The 23,862-nt window shown below is 36.3% G+C and overlaps 1 protein-coding gene across 6 annotated transcripts in view; it reads left to right on the top strand.

Annotated features, from left to right (window-relative positions):
* ARHGAP15 (Rho GTPase activating protein 15) overlaps nucleotides 1–23,862 on the top strand; it is a 573,492-nt gene that overhangs the window by 341,185 nt on the left and 208,445 nt on the right. For all 6 annotated transcript variants that reach the window (XM_058694796.1, XM_058694791.1, XM_058694813.1 and 3 more), the window contains exon 9: nucleotides 18,782–18,904. In XM_058694796.1, coding sequence (XP_058550779.1) covers nucleotides 18,782–18,904 — 123 coding nt within the window. The remainder of the gene's footprint in view (nucleotides 1–18,781; nucleotides 18,905–23,862) is intronic.

The raw sequence follows: 23,862 nt of genomic DNA, 5'->3' as shown, positions 1-23,862 counted from the left end.
TTTGGACTATACATTGTTCAGAGATTTATATACACCATAAATTAATATATAACAAAATAGGCATTTCTTACTAGATCAAAAAAAACTTTAAAATAAACCCAAATGTCCAAAACTATTGTTTTTCTCCATCAAAAAGATTGGTTAGAAACTTCCTGGAGAAAACCTTCACGTCACATCATAGACATAATACATAATTCAAGTTATTAACTTTTTCCATTTAGGCTTACAGATCTTATAGATGCAACTATTTTAAAAGAAGAACAAGATTTTCGTAGAAAAATATGAATTATATAGTAGTTATATTGAGTCTTTATTGCTAATGCACAAGGGGTTCAGAACCATAATGACGATATTGGGCACTTAAGTCATTAGGCTGTCATATTACAGCAAAATTATTTGTACTATATAATCAGTTTCCTTTTTTATATTACACAGATCTAAGCTTAGTTCATCTATCTTTGCCATTACAGTACTACTTTGTTGTTGTAAATACCTATTTTTGAAAGATGATTTGAGTATGTTCATTGTAGTTCAAGTTCATGTTTATTAGACCTTTGCTTCCTTAAAGCTGGGAAATATGATCGAGGGAAGTTTGCAATCTGCTTCACAGTGTCTTGTTTGATTATGTATTGCTTCACAGTGTCAATTGCTATATAGTTTATATCTTAAGTACATATATGCACACTAAAAATTTCAAGGGAAATAGGAGCCAGTTTTCTTTTTTTTTTTTTCTTTTTTTTCCCTAGCAATATTTCTATCCCACTCATTATATTTAGGACATGATCCTGTTTTTAAAATTAAAGTGGAATTCTGTTGGTATTCAACTTTTTAATTGAATTTTTTTATGATACCTGATGATTATTTTCAATAAGAACAAAATCATTTGGGGGAAAAATAAAGTTGAACCTAAAAGCTTCAGCTGAAAATTAAGGTGAATATGGCTTTGGTTTTGATAACTGGTTGGGGTTTCATAAACCTATTAGAAATGGATGTTTTTTTATTATTCAACTAGCCAAACTGCTTTCTCAGAATTGCTTTGTTTGTATTCAATGTCATGATGGATTGGTTTATTATTAAATTCTAGGGTTTATGGCACAATATAGCTCACTTGGCCCATAGAATGATATGGGTTCCGGGGTGTGTGTGTGTGTGTGTGTGTGTGTGTGTGTGTGTTTGATGTAAAAGTTGGGAGACATATGCACTTCTGAGTTTGAATAATTTTTGGCTGAGACTATGTGAATTGATTCCCATACTGGGAAATGGCATACAAGTAAAATCAGTAGTCTATTCAAATCATTGTGCAGTCAAGTCAGCTAAATATATGGCAATTAAGAGCAAAACCAAACCTCAAACTGAACAAAACCAATTTCTTCTGTAGTTAAGTATATACTACGTCTGAATGTGTGTGTCTCCAACTTTTCTCCCCAGACCAAAAGCATGATTTGGGGAATATGCTGTAAACCAGACAGTGCCTACACAGTATTTCCTATATTAAAACAGGTCATCTGAAACTGACCCTTTGTGAGGATTTAAATTTTATATTTTTCCATGAGTTCTCAAAAATAAAATTATGTTTACTAGGACGTTTAAGTAAATATTTCCACTTTGAAACTATTATAACCGTCCTGAGCACAGATTATAAACTTCAAACACCTAGCCCCTGAGGACCTATAGCTAAATCATTCACACCTTCCAGATATATTTGGGGGTTTGGCTGTAAAACTGATTGGGGAGAAAACTAGCATGTTTCACAGGCAGCCTATTACAAAATAGGCCTCCTAAAATTCAGAAGTCTAATTATTGCAGATAAAAGAAGAGGACTTAACTCATTTGACCTATTCTATCAACTTGAGATACAGTGAGTCATCTTGATTTTTTCCTAATTGTCATCTGTACTGAATCGCTCTGCACCCCCATACAAATTGTCCTACTGAGATGCTGACATGAATCCAGGTGAAGAAAGAACTGAAAATACAACTCACATCAGAAAAAGTCTCTTGTTTTGGTGGCTCTGATTTCTGTCCCGGGCACATGGCTTTGCAGGTGAAAGCTACCTCTTCTGACACATCCCTGCCTGCTATTGTGGTGAGGTCATCTCTCAGTCAGGCCACCATACGACCGCAGCAACGCCCCATGCATGCGCTCCAGGGAGTTCTCTCTGTACTGATACATGTCCGTGTTCAGACATGACACCCAGAGGCTTGCTCAAGAACTGCACTGTCCAGTGCGGTCATCACTAGCCACGTGTGGTGACTGAGCGTTCGAAATATTACAGTCTGAATTGAGATGCACTGCCTCTAGGTGTGACAGACACACCAGATTTCAAAGACTTGGCACAAGAAAAAGAATTTAAAATATCTCGTTAATAATTTTTAGATTGATTGCAGGGAGAAATGATAATACTTTAGACTGAATTAAATAAAATATATTATTAAAATTAATGTCTGCTCTTTCTTTTTTGATGTTATTACTAGAATATTTATAATTACCTATGTGGATGGTGCTGGTTTAGGGGTCTGTGATCTCAGCCATATGCTAGGCCAGAATCAGCTTCTCCAGGAACTTCAACACCTGCCCCTCAACCAATCTCTCTCTTTCTCCCTCTCTCTCTGTTTTAAAATGTTCATCTATTTGGGGCACCTGGGTGGCTCAATCGGTTGAGCATCCAACTCTTGGTTTTGGCTCAGGTCATGTTCTTGCAGTTTATGAATTTGAGACCCTCATCAAGCTCCACGCTGACAGTGCAGATCCTGCTTGGGATTCTCCCTCTCCCTCTTGAGCTGGGGAGGGGCAGAGAGAGAGGGAGAGAGAGAAAATCCCAAGCAGGCTCCACACTGTCTTCATGGAGCCCGACTTGGGGTTGTATCTGATACCACAAATCCTGAAATCATGACCTGAGTCGAAATCAAGAGTCAGATGCTTAACTGACTGAGCCACCCAGGCATCCCTCTCCCTCTCTCTCTTAAACTGCTACAGAGGGTTGAGTTTATCATCCTCATCATTCTTGTGATTCTTATTATTGTTAGCTAAGCAAGTTTTCCAGTTTTACATTTTTTTCCTTCATCTCTCATTCACCTTCCTCCAAATAAGTACCCTCTAGAATAATATTACTATAACTTTGGGTGTATAAGTATCCTTAGAAGGTATTTAATGTATTTTGCATATGGGTTCTCTTTTTCGTATTTAAATAAGATAGGAGGGATAACAACATTATTTCACATTCATATCTATGAATAAATGAATAAGAAAAGAATATCACAACTTTTTCTAGATGTCCAAGGTTTAAAGAAAAGGGCCTGGAACCAGGGTCTGTTTCTCTTATCAAATCTGTTGTGGATGTAAACTCAGACTGTTGTTTAATGATAGTGACAATTACAATTTTCCTTCTTAATAGAATTTCATGTGAAAATTTACTTTCCTGGAACATAGGGTTTTATCCACATAGGTTAAAAATGTTGAAAATAAAGGAATCAGGGATTTTATTTTTCTATGAAAAGACTTCAGAGTAGTCTTGTATTCAACAAATGTAGACTGAGTCCTTATCATTTGCCCAGCAAGGTTTTAGGTACTGAGAATAGAGTCTCTGAAAAATAAATACAGTATGACAAAATACAGGCAAAAATTCTGTTTTTATGGTGCTAATATTCTAGTGGGGGAAATAGAGATGCCAAAAAAGGAAGTAAAATATATATTTAAAAACTTTAAAAAAAATGGAAAGGAAATTGGGAACACCTAAGCGGGGGAAAGCTTGTGATTTTGAACAGAGAGGGGGAACCTGTGAGTGATGATACTTGGGGGAAGACCTGGGGAAGTGAGGAAGGTGGCTATGTAAATATCTGAAGAAAGAATGCTTAGGTCAGAGGAAGCAGCATGTGCAAAGGCCCTGAGCTAGGATGTGCTCAAGAAAAAGTAAGGAGGCCAATGTCTCTAAAGTAGAATTTGTGAGTGACAATGAGTACAACCAATCATTTCCATCTGGTGGTATGGTGTGGAAGCTTACATTCATACTTTCCAAGTTTTCTTTTACTCTATTGGTCAGAGCTAATCTTGCTTGAAAGTAGTGGATATGACCCTATGATCTGCATCAGCAAAGCAAAGGGTCTTCTTCCTACTAACCTAATCCCTCACCCCTGTCCCCACCATACACACTCCTAATTCAGCTCCTCATATATTTAGATTTTCTCCAGGACTGACATTCCATCTGTAATTAATCAAGTGTTAAGGGTCTTTAAATTTTTCTTAATATATAAAAGATGTTTTAGTTGTGATTATTAACAGACACATTTGTGTGCCCTGAGTCTGCATGGCCTGGGATGCACTTCTGACACAATTCTGATAACAATTTTTATATAAGGTAATGTTGCTGCCGAATTTATCAAAGCAAACTTTCTGCCGATTCTATTAGGTTAGACACAAGATTTCAATCTTAAGGTAATGTATAAAATTAAAGATTTTTATTATTGTTATTTATAAAATTATTATTATTAGCAAAAATGGTAGTGGCACATACATTCACCTAGAAGGATTTATATTGCCGGCACATTTATTTCCATCAAAGCTGTAATTAATAAACACTCATGCCGTTAGAAAATTTAGTATACAATGTGTGAAAGTGTAAGAAAATGTACTCTGTCTCAACAAACAATTTCTAAGCCTCTTCCTATACCATATGGACTTAGCTCTTTACTGATAGCTAATATAAGCTTAACATAATTTTTATATACATAGTCCAAATTTCATCAAGTGTCCATATCTGCATTCTATTAAGACATACCATTGTGTCTTGTGATTTTTATTTTATTTTATTTTATTTTATTTTTAAAGTTTATTTTGAGAGAGAGTGAGTGCATAAGCAGGGGAGGGGCAGAGAGAGAGAATGAGACAGAATCCCAAGCAGGCTCTCAACTGTCAGCACAGAGCCTGACACGGGGCTCCATCTCACAAACCTTGAGATCATGGCCTGAGCCAAAATCAAGAGTCGGATGCTTAACTGACTGAGCCACCCAGGTGCCCTGATATTATGATTTTTAACTGTTGGTTCCCAAAGCCCACAGATCATCTCCATTTGACTCACTTTTATAGAGTCCAGTGTAACCAGTAACTTATGTTAATGATGTTAAGGATGATGAAGATGAGGAAAAAAGGGAGGAAAAGTATAAAGATACTAATCTACTTGTGTACATACAAAGCACTGTGATCTTTTACATCATAATATTTAATCCTTCTAACATGGCAGTTGAGATATTTGTATTCCTATTACACAGATGAGGAAACTGAGATTCAGGGCCATGAAGTCACACACTTTCTTAATGGTGGATCTGTGAATTTGAGATCAGATCTCTTAATAGAAAATTCTGTATGCTTTCTACCATGCATTTTGCTCAGACACTACCCAATTTTTAAACATCTTTTTGCTGACGGCCGACTATGTATCAGGTTTGAGGAGAGTATAGGGAGTACCATTAAATTCCAAACTGAACTATGAAGATCTGCCTTGCCCTACCCTCATTCTTGACTTCATCTAGTGTCTCAATGGCAGTTTATTTCATGTGGCCACAAAATTGGCAAAATAAATATTTTTGCCAAAATGTTATGTGACCCAGAGCACATAATTCTCAGTTGGCCATTCCCTCACAATGGAAAAATTAAGTTCAATTTTCCTTAGCAAGAGCTCTGTCCCCCTCTGATTTCTTAGCTATTACATAAGCCAGCACCTGTTTGTGTTGTCAGGAATGTTTTCAGACTAAAATCCACAGGTGTTTTTTTTTTTTTTTTTTCATTTTTTTTTTCTCTTGTGCTATTAAGTGAAAATAGCTAAACTTGCTTTCTGATGACTAATTTAAGGGAATACTTCCTGGTGGAAATTTCCTAAATGAACTGCTTGACAAAACAGGGAGGGAGTCAGATCCTGCTAGAATATTCCTCTTTTACTCTTGGTTCTGCTTTGACAGTTTGAAGGATTAAGGGATAACAATGACAGTAGTTCTTATTATTACTCAAGTCTTACCATGTCTTTCTCACCATTCACAGTGTCCCTGTTGGAATAGATTCTGATGACTACATCTGTTGTGTTATTTAAAGTAGATCTTTAAGTCAAAATGAGGATGTGTGCGCGTCGCCTCATTTTGAGTTTGCTTAATGTTTCCAACCGTATTTTAGAAATAAATCCCGAATGCTTTTTTGCTAAGTGCACTTTCCTTTCAATTTTAAACCTATGTGTATTTTAAAGGTCATTTAATCCACTCATTTCCAGTTCCTCTGGCCTTAAATCATCACTGTGTTATTTTATGTAAGAGGTACTTAATGTCTCAAGAAGCTTTCGGAGACCTTTAAAACCCAAAGACATTTTTTTCCAAGACCAGAAGTTCTACTTTGTCTAGAGTAAACATGTTTGAAGAAAACCAAGATCTTAGCCTGTTCAATAGTCCAAAAGTTTGAATTTCAGAGGAGTTGGAACTCAGTGAAATACATTTTCCCATCTGTAGCTCAATCTTCTTTCTCCCCTCCTAATTTAGGCCGAAACACATGGAGAGGATATCCAGCAAAGCACTCTCCTCAGTGACATCTGTGTCAGGAGGAGCGTCCTGGCAATTGGCAACAGGATCCTCTCCCCCCCAGGGAAAGGCAAGGCTCAAGACCCCAAATCATAATAATCTATTACAGATTTCAGGTTACCAAAAGTTAAAGGAAAGGATAATAGCAAAACGCTTAGCATTGCTACATGTCAAGGGAAAGGCTACTGTAATTTCCCTTTGGGGGGGCATGTATTTTTCATATTATTATGCATGAGTATGCATACAAATTTAAATATATTTCCATATCCTATTAAAAATTCTCTAATTCTAAATATGTAGAATGAAACAGTTAAATGACTTCATTGAGATTCGGATATAAAATTCCTGGCCACTGGAAGAATCAGGCCAGTAGTGGGCGCCTAGAGCAACAAATGGCCTCCTCTGAAGCAATCTTCTGGATTTATGGATAGTTTTTCTAATAAAATTAAATCTGGGATTAGAGAGACATAAGGATGTGCTGACAAAAAACCACAAATGGTGGTTGAGAAATTAGAATTGAATCTTTACCTTTCTGCTTCTTACTGTGTAGCCTTAAGCAAGTGGCTTAAACAATTTGGGTGTCTTTTTCTTCATCTCAGGAGTTAGGACCATTTACCCTGTGTTCCCTCAAATTCACTCCAGAGTTAATATTTCAAGTTTTTGTGACTCTAGCATGAACTGTGCCCAAGAAGGGGGTCATCTGATGGTCAAAAACAAGAAAAAGCTTAGCAATTGGATTACAATGAACTCATTAAAAAATACATATTTGAGATAATAACTGGTTTTTGACAGAAGGTAAATCTCCCATTCCTATTTTTTTTTTAGTGGAAAAAAGGGTTAATCTGAAGATGAGGCTGAAAAGCATAAAGCAGTGTCATTTGACAAACACACAGTGACCACCGTGTCAGTACAGGACCCCAGATAGGTTCAAAACGGACAACAAATAAAGCAGCCTGTATCCTGACCACATCAAGTGTCACAATGATATCTGCCTTTATGGGCCTTTTCCTATTTTTTCCCCTCCTTTAGAAATGTATGTTATGAATTATGATTATTGCAATGGAGCCAAGTATTCACCGGGCTCCAGCTAGATCTTTGTTTAGCGAGCTTAAGCTCACTGCCAGCTGCAAACTGCAGCTGTCTGTCAGCATTTGTGAGGACAAACTGCTCCACTATCCCTGAACACTTAGCCATAGACTACATACTGTGTCCCCAGATCTGCTCAGCATACCCTGTGCATTTTCAATACGCTCTTGTGGGGGAGGGTTTCGGTGGTTCGCACGCACATTTTAGAGAAATAGCTAGAAGCTTATGTCAAAATGATTCCTCTAATAGAGGGTTCTGTCCCACTAAAACTATGTTGTGAGGGACTAACTGACTGGCCTGACATTTCCTGGTCTTTCTCTGACAAAAGCATGGGAGGCTGCCACTCTGACAAGCAATCGTTCTTCAGGACATTGTGACCCCTGCAAAGAATGCCAAGGGAATGGACCCAAGACCGGAGCTTGTCTCAGAGAGAGGGAATGTGGGAGTGAGAAGGCCACGGGCAAGGGGCAAAGCCAGAGGAAGGGCATGACCGAGGGTGCTGAGTGCAGCCATTCTCCTGGGCCATAGCATGGAGCAGGAGGTAAGACTCAAAGGGATCTTTATCTTGGGATAAACCCTAATCTAGAACTTTCAAGTAAACTTGGAACTCTGTTCCTTAATAAGGGGCTTTAAAGAATGACATATTTTGCTCATGTAGCAATTACCACCCTTCTAAGCAAAAAAAAAAAAAAAAAAAAAAAAAGTTTATTTACTTATTTTGAGAGAGAGAGAGACAGAGACAGCGTGAGTGGGGAAGGGCAGAAAGAGGGAGGGAGAGAATCCTAAGCAGGCTCCGAACTGCCAGTGCAGAGCCCAACAGAGGGCTTGAACTCACAGAAAGAAGATCACGACCTGAACCAAAACCAAGACTGGAGAGTTAACCGACTGAGCCACCCAGGTGCCCCCCACCATTTTCTTTTTTTTTTTTTTTAGTTTCCAGCTACACGTAGGCAGCACCATACTACACTTAATTCAGCATTTGTAGAGTTAACCAAAATCTCGCCTGTTTTTTCATCAGAGGGACTCATGTGAGTTGTAAGGATCATTTTTTACAGGGGTGGCAATTTTAGGAATAACCTGAGAATTATGCTAAGAATTTAGGATTACCCTGATTTCCCCAGGCATTTACATACAGTAAACTGTGAGCTTCTTAAGAAGTAAAAACTAGAACTAAAGTTCCTTTGGGCCCAGCAACGCTCTTGGGACATTGCAAGAAGCATGAGATATGATCAGTCAGTCCTTGTGGAAGGTATGTTTTTAGTTTTTTTTTAATAAAAATAATTTCAAATAAAAAAATAAATCTGGAACTCTTCCCACTCATGGGGTATTATGAGAACTGCTCTTTGTTATGTAAAAGCATTATGTTAGTAAGAAATATGCCCTCTTGGGAAGAAAGGAACAATGCAAATTCAAATTAATAATAAAACTGTTCAATACATAGCATATGGCCAAAGTCGGCCTGAATCACTCACTGGAGAAAACATTCTAAAGTTTGGGAAAAGTCACAACCCTGGGTGTGTGTGTGTGTGTGTGTGTGTAGTGCTGTGTGTGTTTGTGGGCAGGTTAGCAGTGACCCAACATAAACACTTTCTTTCCCACATTTAAACATACACGCAATACTTAAAATAGTTTCATTCAGGGGTAGAAACCATGAGAGTCACAGGATCATTAAACAATAGCAAAGCTCTGTTAGTCCATGATCTTTCCATATTCAGGAAGATTGTAAAATAAAAACAAGACTCTACAAGGGATCGATATTTTCCAGAGAAATAGCATCTTACAGTACAAGACTATTTGGATTGCTAAGTGCCTTCACTTCTGTCTGTGTTATAGTTTGCTGCTTCCTTCATTGAGAAACCTTTTTGCTAGATGTGTTACATACGATGAGCTTGGGTGTTATAATAAACAGAGAGGAAGGCTCAATAATGTATTTCAGTTAGGAAGAAGCACTTGAAAGAAATTGGTTTTGCTATACACATGATGTGAGCCAATCAATAGTGGTTTAGTCTGACAAGCACTGTCAATATCCATTGTCACAGTTCAGAAAGCCTTTAATGGATAGTTCTTCAAAACCCAATGATTTCAACACATGTTCCAAGTCTTGAAATACACTCTACCTGGCAGAAATTAATCACAGATAAACTCTTGGGGTTGTATACAAGTACTTTTTTTTAACTGAGAGCCAAGTAGCAGTCAAAAATTGTATCTGTATTATTTTTCATTTTATGTAAATTAACATATATATTGAATTTATGCAACAGCTAAGGTTATAATCTAATAATACCTGATACATAGTAAATGCTCAGTAAATATTGAAAAACGTGAGAAGCACTGGGGTGGAGGATGAGGAGAGTATTGTTCTGTTCACTTACTGATTATTACAATCATGATTGCAATATAAGACATTGATAATAATCTCATAATTCACAATGGTTAGTGTTTATTAGATGCTTATGATACACTAGATATTGCACTGGGTGTTTTGCATATATTGGGGCATTTAATTTACACAACAGTCCTTGGTGTGGATATTATCAGCCCCATTTAACAGATAGGAAAAAAGAGACACAAAGAACTTACACTTCTTGAATAAGATTTTACTTCTGTTAAGGGATAGAGTTGAGATTCAAATTAAAAATCCAACACCTGTAATCTTCAAAGTAAGAGAAGGAATGCGCATTTTTTTTTTTGAAAGAAGCAGCATTAGCTGTTGGAAGGAGGCCATAGATTAGTGGTTCTTATCTGCTTTCCCTCCTAAATGCTGATCCTGAAGCTTTACTCCTATGTAGCAACCCAGAATTAAACAGGCAGACTCTGGTTGGGCACAGAGAAGAATGAAACTTCCTGACTTGGATGAGGGAAGTGCTAAGGAGTTTATAGATGAGAGTGCATGTGCCCATACTATTGTGGGCTAGATGTATGTCTGTCTGTCTTTGAAAAAAGATTAAGTGATGACACGAGTCAAGGACTAAAAAACTGAGAGATCTGGCTGGGTTGCTAGCCCTTTTACTTAACAGGGGTCCCGATCCCCACCCTGCATCTCTACTTCCATATTCATTCTTGTCTGGCTACATACAGTCACCTGGAACATGGTGAGTGACTCACGGTGGTTATGGCTCTGTGCCACCCAGATGCCATCATCAGCTGTTCCGATGGGCAATCCAGAGAGTATTCAGCCATCAGCTCTGTTGCTGTCCTGTGATTCACTAATCTCACCTAAGGCAACTCATTTTCCCTCTTAGGTCTACAGTGATGTGCACCACCTAGAATCATCTCAGCCAGCAGTTTCAGCACATCAGATAAGGCCTTAGGTTGGAAGTATTGGAAGTACTTGACTATCGTGGGAGGCTATTGCCATCTCTCTAAGTCCTTAGCACTTTGACAGTATTACCAACCATATGGAGAGGCAGGCAGCGGGGCAGGGTAGAAGTTCCCATGGGCTTGAAATCAGGCAGCCCTGCACTTGACTTTGGCTCTGGCACTTATTTGCTATATGACTTAACCTCTCCGAACCTCAGATTCCTAACCTGTAGAATGGGCAACAATAAGAGAACCCACTACATTGAATGGTTATAAGGACTAAACGAGATGTAACATACCTACTGCAGTTTCTTGTCACATTGTAAGTACTCTAAGAAAATGAGTCATTATTAATAATATAAGTGGTATTAGGATGATCAAATTGCCCAGTTAAAGTGGAAACTGAGAATGCTTTAAGAAAATCAATACTATATATATTACAATATTTAGGGGCTCCTGGGTGGCTCAGTCAGTTGAGCGTCTGACTTCAGCTCAGGTCATGATCTCGCAGTTTGTGAGTTCAAGCCCCGTGTCGGGCTCTGTGCTGACAGCTCAGAGCCTGGAGCCTGCTTCAGATTCTGTGTCTCCTCCTCTCTCTGCCCCTCCCATGCTCATGCTCTGTCTCTCTCTGTCTCTCAATAATAAATACACGTTAAAAAATTACATATTACAATATTTAGATTGAAGAAAAGTTAAATATGTATTTATTTATATATCTTATAAAATTATAAATTACATATATCTTATACATATATATGAATTTAACTTATTTTTACAATCTAAATAAATCACCCCACCACTTCCTCTTGAATGTTGATTATTTAGCTTAAGACTTCTCTTAAACTGCCTATGTCTATAATATATATTTTTATGTCCTCCTTCAAATTTTTATGTTTGAAAAATTCAGGATACATTGTAGCATATTCTTGATCACCCATGAGGCCCGGAGTTTAGAGATTTAAAAAAAAAAAAAGCTTCGAAGTTGTCATTTATTACTCCCCTCTGTACCCTCTGAGAATACATTTTCACAAGGGTAAAAACAAATATGCACACACAATATGTAGTGGTAGCTCTCTCTATTTATGTCTATCTGGAGGGCAGATTTAAATACCACCCACCCAGTTAAAATACTGCTAAGCACGGTCTAGTATCTGAGTCAGTATATAAAATCAGCATTGAAATTGTCCAGTATTCAGGGTGCCTGGGTGGCTCAATAGGTTGAGCATCAGACTCTTGATTTTGGCTCAGGTCATTATCCCAGGGTGGTATTAGTCAAGCCCCCTGCTGGGCTCCATACTGAGAATGGAGCCTGCTTAAGATTCTCTCTCTCTCTCTTTCTTCCTTTGTGTCTCTTCCTTTCTCTCCCTTGTGCATGCTCTCTCTCTTTCAAATTAAAAAAAAAAAAGAAAGAAAAGAAATTGTCCTGTACACTTAAATATGAATATCATTTCATTCTCCAGCTAGGCTTCCCCCCCCCCACATAAATCCCAAGCATTAATTTCTTAGAATCTTGCCATGCTGTTACCTCTGTGGTGGAATTGTCATGCCTGAAAACTCATTGTGTTGTTTTTTTTATTTTTGTTCTCTGATGTTCATATTCATCTATAAGGCTCTTCTCATTTGATTTGGCTGTGGCCTGTTTTCTGTCACCAGGAGAGAACCCATTCCTATATTTAATATATAATATTTTCTCATGGAAAGCATATTTTTACTTCATAGCGCCCTTTGTCTGGATTATTGCCCTATGCCATTTTTTCTTTTTTTAGTAATTTCGCTTTCAAAATCAGCTACTGCCTTAGCTCAGTAACCACTTACTTTATATACAAATTTATCAAAGTTTTGAACAGCTCTCAAATGACAAAGTTTTACTGACACTGTATCAAGTCATAAAAGATGTCTGGATGAACTGAATCTTTACACCTTAAACTGCATCTGATTCCATTTAAAGAAAAAATGTATCATTTGTCTTTATACACATGATAGGTTTTTGCTATTTACATATGTTTTCTCTTTCTTCTTTCCTTTTTTTTTTCTGAATATGTAGTATTTCCATAACCTGTGAAACAAATATCTTTTTCAACTCTGGTTCACAAAAAGAAACCAGATAGGCTTACAACTGAAAGCAAATTACATCTGTGATAATATTACGCAATATTGGCACAACATAACTGAAGTTAGCATCATCATCATTATCATTATCATCATCATCATCATCATCATCAACAAAGTTATTCATTAAGTAATTCAAAGTTCTACTAAATGCTATAGAGTTTAAACAAAACATCCAGACTCAAACTATAGGAATACATTATCGACCTAGACACGTCAGATATATTACCAGCAAAATAAAAATATTAGGCCTATACATGAAAGGCAATGAAGATTTACATCATAGACAGATGAATGCATTAGAAGTAGAACACATGGATACATCTATTACTGAGAAAAGCAGTCGTGGAATTTCCATATGGCTGAATGACAGGGATATGACAGTTAACTGCCAGTTCTTTATCAACACTGAAAATGTAAAAATATGGTTAGATTTGACCATTTAACTAGACAATTTAGTCTAAAAGTAAACGATTTTCACTGTATGAATTTTTACTTCTCTTTAAAAGGGTAGATAGCACAAATACGAATCATTGGTAGATATTGTCCACATACCCTTCTTTTTTGAACTGATCATTTATTTTGTATTTCTACAATATCTACATGGGAATTAGGTGGTTAAAACAAAGCACTGCTGTTAAAATGTTCTGCATTCCCTCTTCCAGTTATTTCCAGATTTAATCGTGATTTGTGTTTCAAGCAAGTCACCTAAAGTTTCATAATTTAGCTTCTCAGGCTACAAGTTGGGAATTGAAAATATGACTTCTATTTACACTGAGCATGTGAAAAAAAGAGAGATATTAAATGACCAACAGTATATATATTAAGCCCAAACTTACCCCTTCTTCCCACTCTGACACAGGGAGTTACGTGCAAAGTTTTGCAAGCTCTAAAAGCGTGTGCTGGAGAGAGCAAAGCAGTATATACTACAGCCTCATGAAAGGAATCAGGCAGGAGGCTGAAAGAAATTTTAAAAACTTGATTTTTCTTTTCAATCAACTTTGGGTAAGGCATTCTTATTTCAGTAATTTAATAAGTGGTACAACAGGGCAATTCCTAATACAAGAAGTCGGATTGGAAAATATGAGTGGAGACAATTCAGTACTTTGTTATGTAATCCATGTGATGGTTGGAGAAGTGTTTTGGAATCTCTTGGGGTTAAGAGCCTGATATAACCTTATTTTGCCATTTCTTTCTTGATCTCCTTCCCTGGACACTTCAGAGTGGTAAGATGATCTTAACTGCCACCAGCTTTGCCCTGAACATCCTCCCAGACTCAAAGTGTCAGGAGGTCTCAGATGCTAACACAACTATCTACACCTGATGTTGATCTCTATGTAAAAGCTAACCAAAAAAGTGACAAGAAGCCTAGAAAGTTGTTTGTAATAGCATTTCCTTTAGCAACATTTCTGAAATGTTAGCTCTCCAGTATTTCCAAATAAAAAAAATAATAACAGCATGTGAGTGTAACATGGGAATACCATGAAAACAGCAGTTTGGCAGGAAAGGGGGATATTTCAAAATAAGATCCCCAGAAAGAAAAGTTCTGGCAGATGCACAATTCTGGATCATATTATCTAAAACACTGGATTCCGGAAAAATTTGAGGGTTTTCTTTTGTGGTTCTTATCCCTTAATAGAATGGTAGTGAATGTTCGTCATCCAAACCGGGTTGATTCCTCCTCCCATTACTGAAGTTGAAAAAATAAATATACAAAGGGCACCCATTACAATCAGCTTTTTCATCTCTAGGGTGGTTTTAACACCATTAATGCTATGTTGGGTATAAAACTTAAAAAGCCTTCAGTCCTTGGGGGGAGCGTCACATACATATACAGAAGTTGAATCACTACGTTGTACACCTTAACGTAATGTAAGATTGTGTGTCAACTGCACTCAAATAAATAATAATAATAATAATAATAATAAAATCCCTCCATTCTAACTATTCTTTGGTGTAAGCAGCTTTAACACCAATTAAATCTCTCAGTGGGTTAAGAGTGGTGCTCAAAGCTAATGCCTTTGGCTTGCGTGTTGAGACTTAAATTGTATATTGTTATTGAAAATTCTTAGGCTTTCAAAAATATTCCTTTTGGGCTTGAAAGAAAAGATCACCCATCAATGGAGAAAAGAGGAACGTATAAAGGAAATAAAAGTAAATTCTAAAATACCTGGAAAGCGAATCCCATTCAGGTTAACTTTTTGTGGAGATGAAAATATGTAGAATTAAGAGCAATTCCTCTGTAAATGAGATTAAATGCTTTAGAATTTAAACTCATATCTCTTTAGTCTCTTTTCATTTTTGAATAAAAAGTTTAAATGGGAATGGAAAAAAAATGCTCATTGGCTTAACATAAATCTTTAAATTGCAGTAAAGTTCACCCTCAAAAAGTAGTTGAATCTCTGAGGAAAAAGAAAAGGCTGAATTCTATTTTTCATAAATGATGGATTATTGTACCACACTGTGTATTTTCCAGTAAAGTGTCCTTTTATTTGCACTGTGTGATTACAAGTTTCTAAAAGTATGTGTGGGGTCACTTGGGTGCTGTGGGAAAATGGAAGGAACACTGTTCTGTTAAAATCAGTAGTGAAATCAGAAGCAAACTATGTCCTGATTATCATAGGCATGTGTTTAAATTTTGCCTTCCTTAATTGGTGATGTTGTATTTACTTAAAATGAACAATTTGGCAAGTTTTTCTCCCTTGACAACAGAAAAGCGTAAACTGTTTTATAAGTTTGGCTGTTGAAATCAGATTTGTAAACCACAATATTCAAAGACTTTTACTGCTGTTTACAGGGACCCCATGATGGACTTGGCTTTATAACCATGTGCTTTTTACATTTTTAGTTCGTATTTATAGCACTTTCAAGTTATTTGCTTAATAAAAAGTATGCTGTATATTATAGTCATCTATTGACTTTAACTTCTGCATTACTCTTCCTAGAACAAAATGAGTGGAATGAATGATAGCAAAGGCCTTGTAATTTGACTTGTCATCTGAGGATGATTATTTATGGCATCAGGAAATGGAAGTGGACGCTGTAGTCTGTCTCTAGGAAAGTCATTAGAGGCAACTTTGGAGAGTTTGGCTGTGTTAAAACCAGTGTGATCACACCCAAGACTGCTACTTTCTCAGTGTTTGTGAGAAGGAAACAAGATAAAGCATTTAAAAATATTATTTCATGTTCTTTGAAAAAACAATACACCTTACATACACATGTATGAGCCAGATGTACATGGCTTTTCACATGTAGAGCCAGATGGTGGTATTAAAAACAAAACAAAACAAACAAAAAAAAAGAAAACAATATACATGTTTTACAGTTTATATGTGAAATATTTTGCATATATTTCATAGACATTTAATATATATTTTATATCTAATATTATGAATGTAAATATATTAAATATATAAATATATATTCACATAATTATTTAAATGTTTGCATTAAATGTTTCTATATAGTAGAATATGCATTTATTCATATATATCTGTTTAATATATATTTATATATATCATATATAAATATATAAAACATACAAAATATAAAATATATAAATACATTTTATGTTTTTATATAATATATATTATATTTTAAATATTTTTATACTTTGTATATTTAAAACTACATATAACATAAACATATTATATATGTAAAATTAAGAATAGTATCACCAGAGTACCTAAGGGATTCTGAAAGATATAACTCACTATATAAACATTTTCATAATCTTGCATTTATACTCTATATACTTTCTAATCACATCATTTTAACTAGTTCTAAAAAGGCAGATAAAAATGCCTCCTTTGATTCTGTATTTCTTGGCATTCTGTCATGGAAGGTGACAAGATTTTGAGGAGAGACTAGAAATAGAAAATATTACCTTTGATAACCTGTGAAAATTTGGATTGATTATGCCCCATTACTTCAAAGGCAGACTTGAGACCAAAACTACCTTAAGAAAGATTTTTTTCTGAAGGACGTTAAGTGTTTCTTCAGCCTCTGATACTAGAACCCAGACCATGGGGTTTTGAGACAGTTGTCAGTTGAAGCAGCATGTCTGACTGGTGGTCACTGCAGTGACTTGACCCAGATAAAAACTGAGAAGATATCATGTAAAGATAGTATATTAAGATGCCCAGAATGACTTCCAATCATGCAATTTTGAGTTGGTTAATGGCTGATACTTATGGCCCTATGAAAACAATTATTGCTTATGTGGGTTCTAATGGCAATTGCTGTTTTTCCAAAATCATCTGAGGTCAATTCCACCTCTAAGATCCCTTAGTCTCTTGTACTTCACACCATGCCATATGAGAATTACATAGGCCATATGCATTTTCATTCACAGCAGTTAATTCCAGCCCTGCCATGTATGTACTAGGTGGTCAGTTTGTGTTTGTTTATTTTTTCATCACCTAGCAGAATACCAGATAAAAATCTTATGAGACTTGTCCCATATCCAAACTTGACCTTGGACAAGTTACTTAACCTTTTTGCCTTAGCTTCCTTGTCTCTAAATGGGTAGAATTATTTTACATACTTCAAAAGTTCATTGTGAGAGTTGAGTCAACAAATATTCAGTGAACATTTACATTTACATGCTCAACAATGTTTGAGGTATTGGAGACCCATTAGTGAACATTTACAAAAGTAGATGAAAATCTCTGCCCACGTGGACCTTACATTGCAGTAACATTAAGTTAAATCATGTTATATGCTTAGCAAAGTATCAAGCATGTAGTAAGGTCTCAATACATTTTAGATATATTATTATTAACCCAATTGAATGATTGATTTATTCTAAAATATGATTTGAAAGGACAAGAGCCTCTATGTACCTAATAAAGTATCCCAAGTCCTCCCATTACGTCAACAATTGGGTTAAGACAATGAAGGGCCCAGTTAAGTTCTATTATCTTAAAGAGAAAATGAATCAGTCATTAATAATAAGATACCTTGAATGTACTTAGACTCTATGCTTAATGAAGGTCCAGAACTTAAGTGTTATGTTCATCATGAAGTTCACAGCCTTTTAGCACAGAGCCTGATGATCAGTAAACATTCAGCTAATATTTGTCTAGGAATGAATTTGATGCACACCTAACTTTGAAGATAGAGCTTAGAATAGGAAGCTGAGGATGGGGGATCAATGAAGACACCGAAGAAGGCCGAGACAAATTTGTTTCAGGATTTTACCTAGAACTGGTGGTAATTTCACATTAATAACAAAAATAAGAAATATTTACTTCAGAAAAAGAAATCACTTTGAGTCAACATAAAAAAGAAGATTGACAAAGTTATTTGGGCAGGCAGGACCATTTAAAACACCTGAATTACCTACAAGCAGTATATAATCATAATCGATTGAAATGAACAATTCGAAGAGTTTTCCCTTTAATGTAGATGAATTTTTCTTTGACTATAATTCTGTGTATAGATACAAATAGGTGGAATTATGCAGATAAAGGTCATCATATTAAATATAAGGAAATGAAAGTGAAAATAAATTGTGAATGTATAGAACTAACCACATTCTCATTGCACATTCAGGTGGCAACACAGCTAATATTTTCATACAGCCAAATTTTTACTCGTATGCAGTGTCTAAACAGAAGGGCTTGAGCTATTAATTCCAGTAGTTCCGTAACTACTGCTTTCTATTCATATTTGAATAAAGTAATAATCATAAAAGAGAAATTTACTGAAAGCTTTTTTTTTATTTCTAGTGTTCAGACTGCATCATAGTGCTTCCGATACAAGCGACAAAAACCGAGTTAAAAGCAGATTAAAGAAGTTTATCACCCGAAGACCTTCTCTGAAAACTCTGCAAGAAAAGGGACTTATTAAAGGTATAGGCCTTTTTATGCTTTTACTGTAACAGTGATAAATGAATATGCCTCTGTGTCCATAGCTATTCAGCTCTAAAGAAATATTAGGATATTTTATTCTTTTTAGGTTGTTTATTGAATGCTCTGCTCTAACAGAGGGAAAAAAACAGTTGCCCACAAAACTAGTCCTGAGAAAATAAAGGTTGCAGCACAGAACCATTGAAAACAATACTTAGTTTTGCCCTCAGCAGAGCTGGGCTCTGCGCCAGGGGACAGAAGAAAATCCTAGCAGCTCATCAGAATGAACCCATGTCATCATGGGCCTGGACAATCCAGGTGCACACCTACAGTCCCAGCATGCTTAATACCATCAGCTCTTTTCACCCTTAGATGTGTCCTGATTTGGATAATAAGTTATCTGATCACCCTAATTATAGTTTGAAGTGAGCGCTAGGAAGAAAAGTCCAAGACAAACCGATGTCATGAATATCTATGGATTTGGAGGCTGGAGAACTAAAAGCTCAGTCTAAACTGAGATAAGTAGGTACTTTTGCAAATATATCTAAAGTAAAGAACAAAATATTCTAGACCATCCTAGCCACCACAATAGAAAAATGTAGAGTCTGGCATTTGACTAATTAGAATTCAAACCTGGGTTCTACCACTCACTGATACTGACATTGAACAAGTCATGACCTCTCTGATCATCAGATACCTCATCTGTTAAATGGGGATACTTGTACCTATCACTGAGCAGGCATGGAGAAATAAATGAGATAATCCATGTAAAGCATTTAATAGAGTTTCCGGAATTAAGTGTTCATAAATGTTCCTATTATTAATGCCATTATTATTCACTACTGTTGTTATTACTGTCACAGTGCGAAGAGAGATGAAAAAGAATGGGTGGATACATAGAACCAGTGATGTAATAGATAGGGTATCCTAGCGGCCCATCAGAATAAACCCATGTCACCATGTGCTTGGACGGTCCAGGTGCACACCTATAGTCCTATAACTGGATATCACTTACAAATTACACAGTAAAATGTATTATTTTCCTAACGAGACAACATATGCATTAAGGCCATTATTTTCCCTGCTTTTCCAATTTCCTAGCTGATGGATGGATAGATTTTAAAAATTGACTGTAAGGAGAAATTTGAAAATGAACTAAAATAAACTCTGAGAACAAAATTAAAAGATGGATCTTCATGGGAGCCAAAAAGTGATTTAATTACACAATCATTTCTTAAGAACAGGGCAAAACAGATCTCAATATTTTCAGCAATAGTTAACATGAAAATTACTGAAATGGGTTGTAATAACTGTCCTATCAATTTCAGTCCATTTTTAAACAGGGGAACTTATCACAAGACGCATATGGCATTTTGAACCAATTGTAGACGGTAAAATTTTATGAAGCAAGAGTGGAAAATTCTTTGAATGTACCCATTTGGGGGTTGAACTAGCACCTACTCTAAACCAGGCTTACCTCAGACTTATACTCTGAAGATATCCTTTTCAGGGCCACTTACAGTATTGGGTCCTCTACAGATTCAACTTCATATAATAATATATCAGTACCTTCACTTGTATCTTAGAATGCACCCCACAGATTATAATTTTCTTTGAGAGGATTCAGTTGGAGATTGCCTACCACTTTGAAGAAAATGGAAAACCAAATCAGTAGACCAAACAATCCCAATTTGGACATAAAGTGCAAATTTTCCTGACTGTGGCAAAACAAAAAGGGTTTTAATTCAGGGGCATGGTCTGGCCTCAATCAAAATGCTAAAGAATTAACAACTGTCGTGCTCTAGCATTGGTCTCAGAAAGCGGCAGAACTGGATGCCTAATGCGGTTTTCATACTGATGTAATGGAACCACTGAACACACTCCGATGGGTACATTTCCTATCCTAGAGCTCCATTAAATTTCCACCATAGCTGACCAATGAGTCAGTATTCATTAGTAGGGCTATGGAAAATCTATGTGAAATTCTGATTTGATAAGCTTCCATTGTTGTCTTCAGTGGAATTTTCTTCCAAATACAGATCAAGTTATGCAAATATAATCACTTCTTGGGCTTGTTTCAGTTTTAACTGTGAATTTTTTAAAGCGCTTACTGAGATTTTTTTTTTCTTTTCACTAAGTGAAAAGCATTAAACCAATTTTTAAAAATACGGGCCCAGTCAAATTTAGTACTTTAAGTCTATTTTCTTAGCATATTTAAGACAAAGACTTAGAGAAAGCAATGAAATCAGTGTTTTTGATCAGTTATGAAAAATTACATAAAATAAATGAATGATTAATGGTTAAATGACTCCACGTAACTCTTTCAAAGAGAAGTAGTATTCAGAAAGAGAGATTATGGCCTTTAAAATTGTTCTCTGTGTATCTGCCCACAAGAATATGCATCAAGGGGCGCCTGGGTGGCGCAGTCGGTTAAGCGTCCGACTTCAGCCAGGTCACGATCTCGCGGTCCGTGAGTTCGAGCCCCGCGTCAGGCTCTGGGCTGATGGCTCGGAGCCTGGAGCCTGTTTCCGATTCTGTGTCTCCCTCTCTCTCTGCCCCTCCCCCGTTCATGCTCTGTCTCTCTCTGTCCCAAAAATAAATAAAAAACGTTGAAAAAAAATTTAAAAAAAAAAAAAAAAAAAAAAAAAAAAAAAGAATATGCATCAAATTCTTTCAACAGTCTAATCTTTTAGGTCTGGAATAAAGTCCTTCGCAACAAGGTTCAGGAAAACTGTGATGATAGTTTGGATCTTAAAAGTGAGCTTCCTGACACTTAGGAGGGACTTTGCAGGGCCACAGCCACTTTTCGAAGTGTTTTTACTCCTTTATGTAATGTTACCAACAGGCTGAAAGGCCTGAGCTTTGAATGCAGCCAGCCTTTATTGAGCACCCAGGGTGGAGCAGGAAAGGCTATGCCTTCTTAACTGTCTAACGCCTAGCAGATCAACATCCCCAAAGCACTTTCTGTGAAAAGAGAATTGTCTCAATATCACACAGTCTGAACTCAGTCACAAACTCTTCCTTCAATATCTATTTTTTGGGACTCATGGAGACCTGGCCAAAATGTGCTTTCGTTGGCTAGAAGCTAGATCTGGAAACAGTCCCTTGATGGGGCAGCATTTTCTAATTTCTTTAGTATCACTAATGAGAAGGGTACATTAGAATGTCAAAAAGAGCTGGCAGATAATTATGGATGATGACTCAATGGAAAGAAATCTTAATAGCTCAGATGCGTATAGCAGTCACTATACCACTGCTGTGGCAGCTTCTGAAAAGCCTTCAATTTCTCCAAGTGCTTTCACATTTGCCAAGAAAATGGCAAGTACCTTTTAAACATGTGAGTTTATTGCATTGAATGTCTTATCAGAAATAAAACTCAAATAAGTTTAATATGTAAATTATAGGCAAGAGGGTACATTTTAGGGTGGCATGTATGTTTGTAACATATTTTCTACTTGGTTTTGAAACTGAAGTAAGAGCTCTTCAGTGTCAGCCAAACTACCTTATATAATCTTTCAAATAACAACACTGACATCCAAGAACAGAAAACACTTGCCAGTGCAATATCTAGAAAGGATAACAATTGTTTGTTTTGGGGGAAGCAACTAGTATTTCCTTATATCAAAATGATAGAATTAGAGAGGATTGTATGTTTAGAAAGTAGTTTCTTTCATCTTCATGTGGATAAAACCATAATGGATGGTATTAGGAGAAACTGAAAGTAATGTTGTACTACCTTATTTTGTAATCACTACATTATAAAGGAAACAACCTGTTTAAAGATGAAATAGTATGCCTCCAGGATTTATGATGAAAAGCAGTGCTCCCTTGCCTCATCTCGGTTTTGCTCCTTACGAGGCACTACTTGGCACTGTTTCTATCCGTTGTTTTCCTGGTGGTTGACTCCATAGCTTATGTTATTGCTATCTGGAATACAGGTTAGTTAGATTTTGTCAATATCTTCCTTATCTTTCATGACATAATGTCTTGATTTATCAAGCTTAGATGTCATCTCAGGTTTCTTTTACAAATAGACATGAATTCAACTCAATTAAACCAGACCTCATCCACCTGGCCCTTTTCCCCCCCAAATACTCATGGTCAAATACAACAGGTCTGTATCTCTGTGTCCAATAGCTTTCTCTATAACATCCAATATACTTAAATCTCTACTTAGTGTTCCAGTAACCACAGAAAGCTGAGACTTAGTGCTACTGTTGACAAGACAAGAAGTTTAGTGCCTTTTCCCCACTCTCATCTCCTCTGTCTTTGCTACTGTGATTCTTACTTCTATATCATAAAAACTCATTATTGCACTGCTTTCTATAATTATGACTCATTTGTAGATTGATTCTGAAAGTTAAGAACCAAAAACATCATTCATACTATTACAATTATGTAAGGTTGTTTCCTGTAACTCCAAGGACTAGACTTCATTCTCTGTTCTTACAATATCATGACCTCTGTGATTCTCAGATAATCCTCCTTGATCATAGTGAAAAAGATTATCTTTTCTTTTACATTTGGAGGTTGCATTAGTACATTTACACTGTTTCACAATCACAACCAAGTCCTCCATGTTTTTCCTCATATTTTGATCTAAATGTGAAGAAAATCAGGTACCTGCATTTACTTTATATTGATCATGTAAATATTATGGAATTGCTGACCAAGTCATGTGCCAGATAGGATTAACATGTCCTTGAGTTCAATGTGATCACTTAATGACCACACAAATTATAATGTGCTTATTTTTTTAAGTTTTTATTTTTATTTCAGTCAACATACAGTGTTATATTAGTTTCAGGTGTACAATATGGTAATTCAGCCCTTCCGTACATCACCCTATCCTCATCATAAGTGCACTCCTTAATCCCCATCACCCATTTAACCCACTCCCCCATCCACCTCTCCTCTGGTAACTACTAGTCTGTCCTCTATGGTTAAGAGTCTATCTCTTG

Source organism: Neofelis nebulosa, chromosome 2 (assembly GCF_028018385.1).
Source record: "Neofelis nebulosa isolate mNeoNeb1 chromosome 2, mNeoNeb1.pri, whole genome shotgun sequence".
NCBI classification, from domain to species: Eukaryota; Metazoa; Chordata; class Mammalia; order Carnivora; family Felidae; genus Neofelis; species Neofelis nebulosa.
This window is presented reverse-complemented; position numbering and strand designations above follow the sequence as displayed.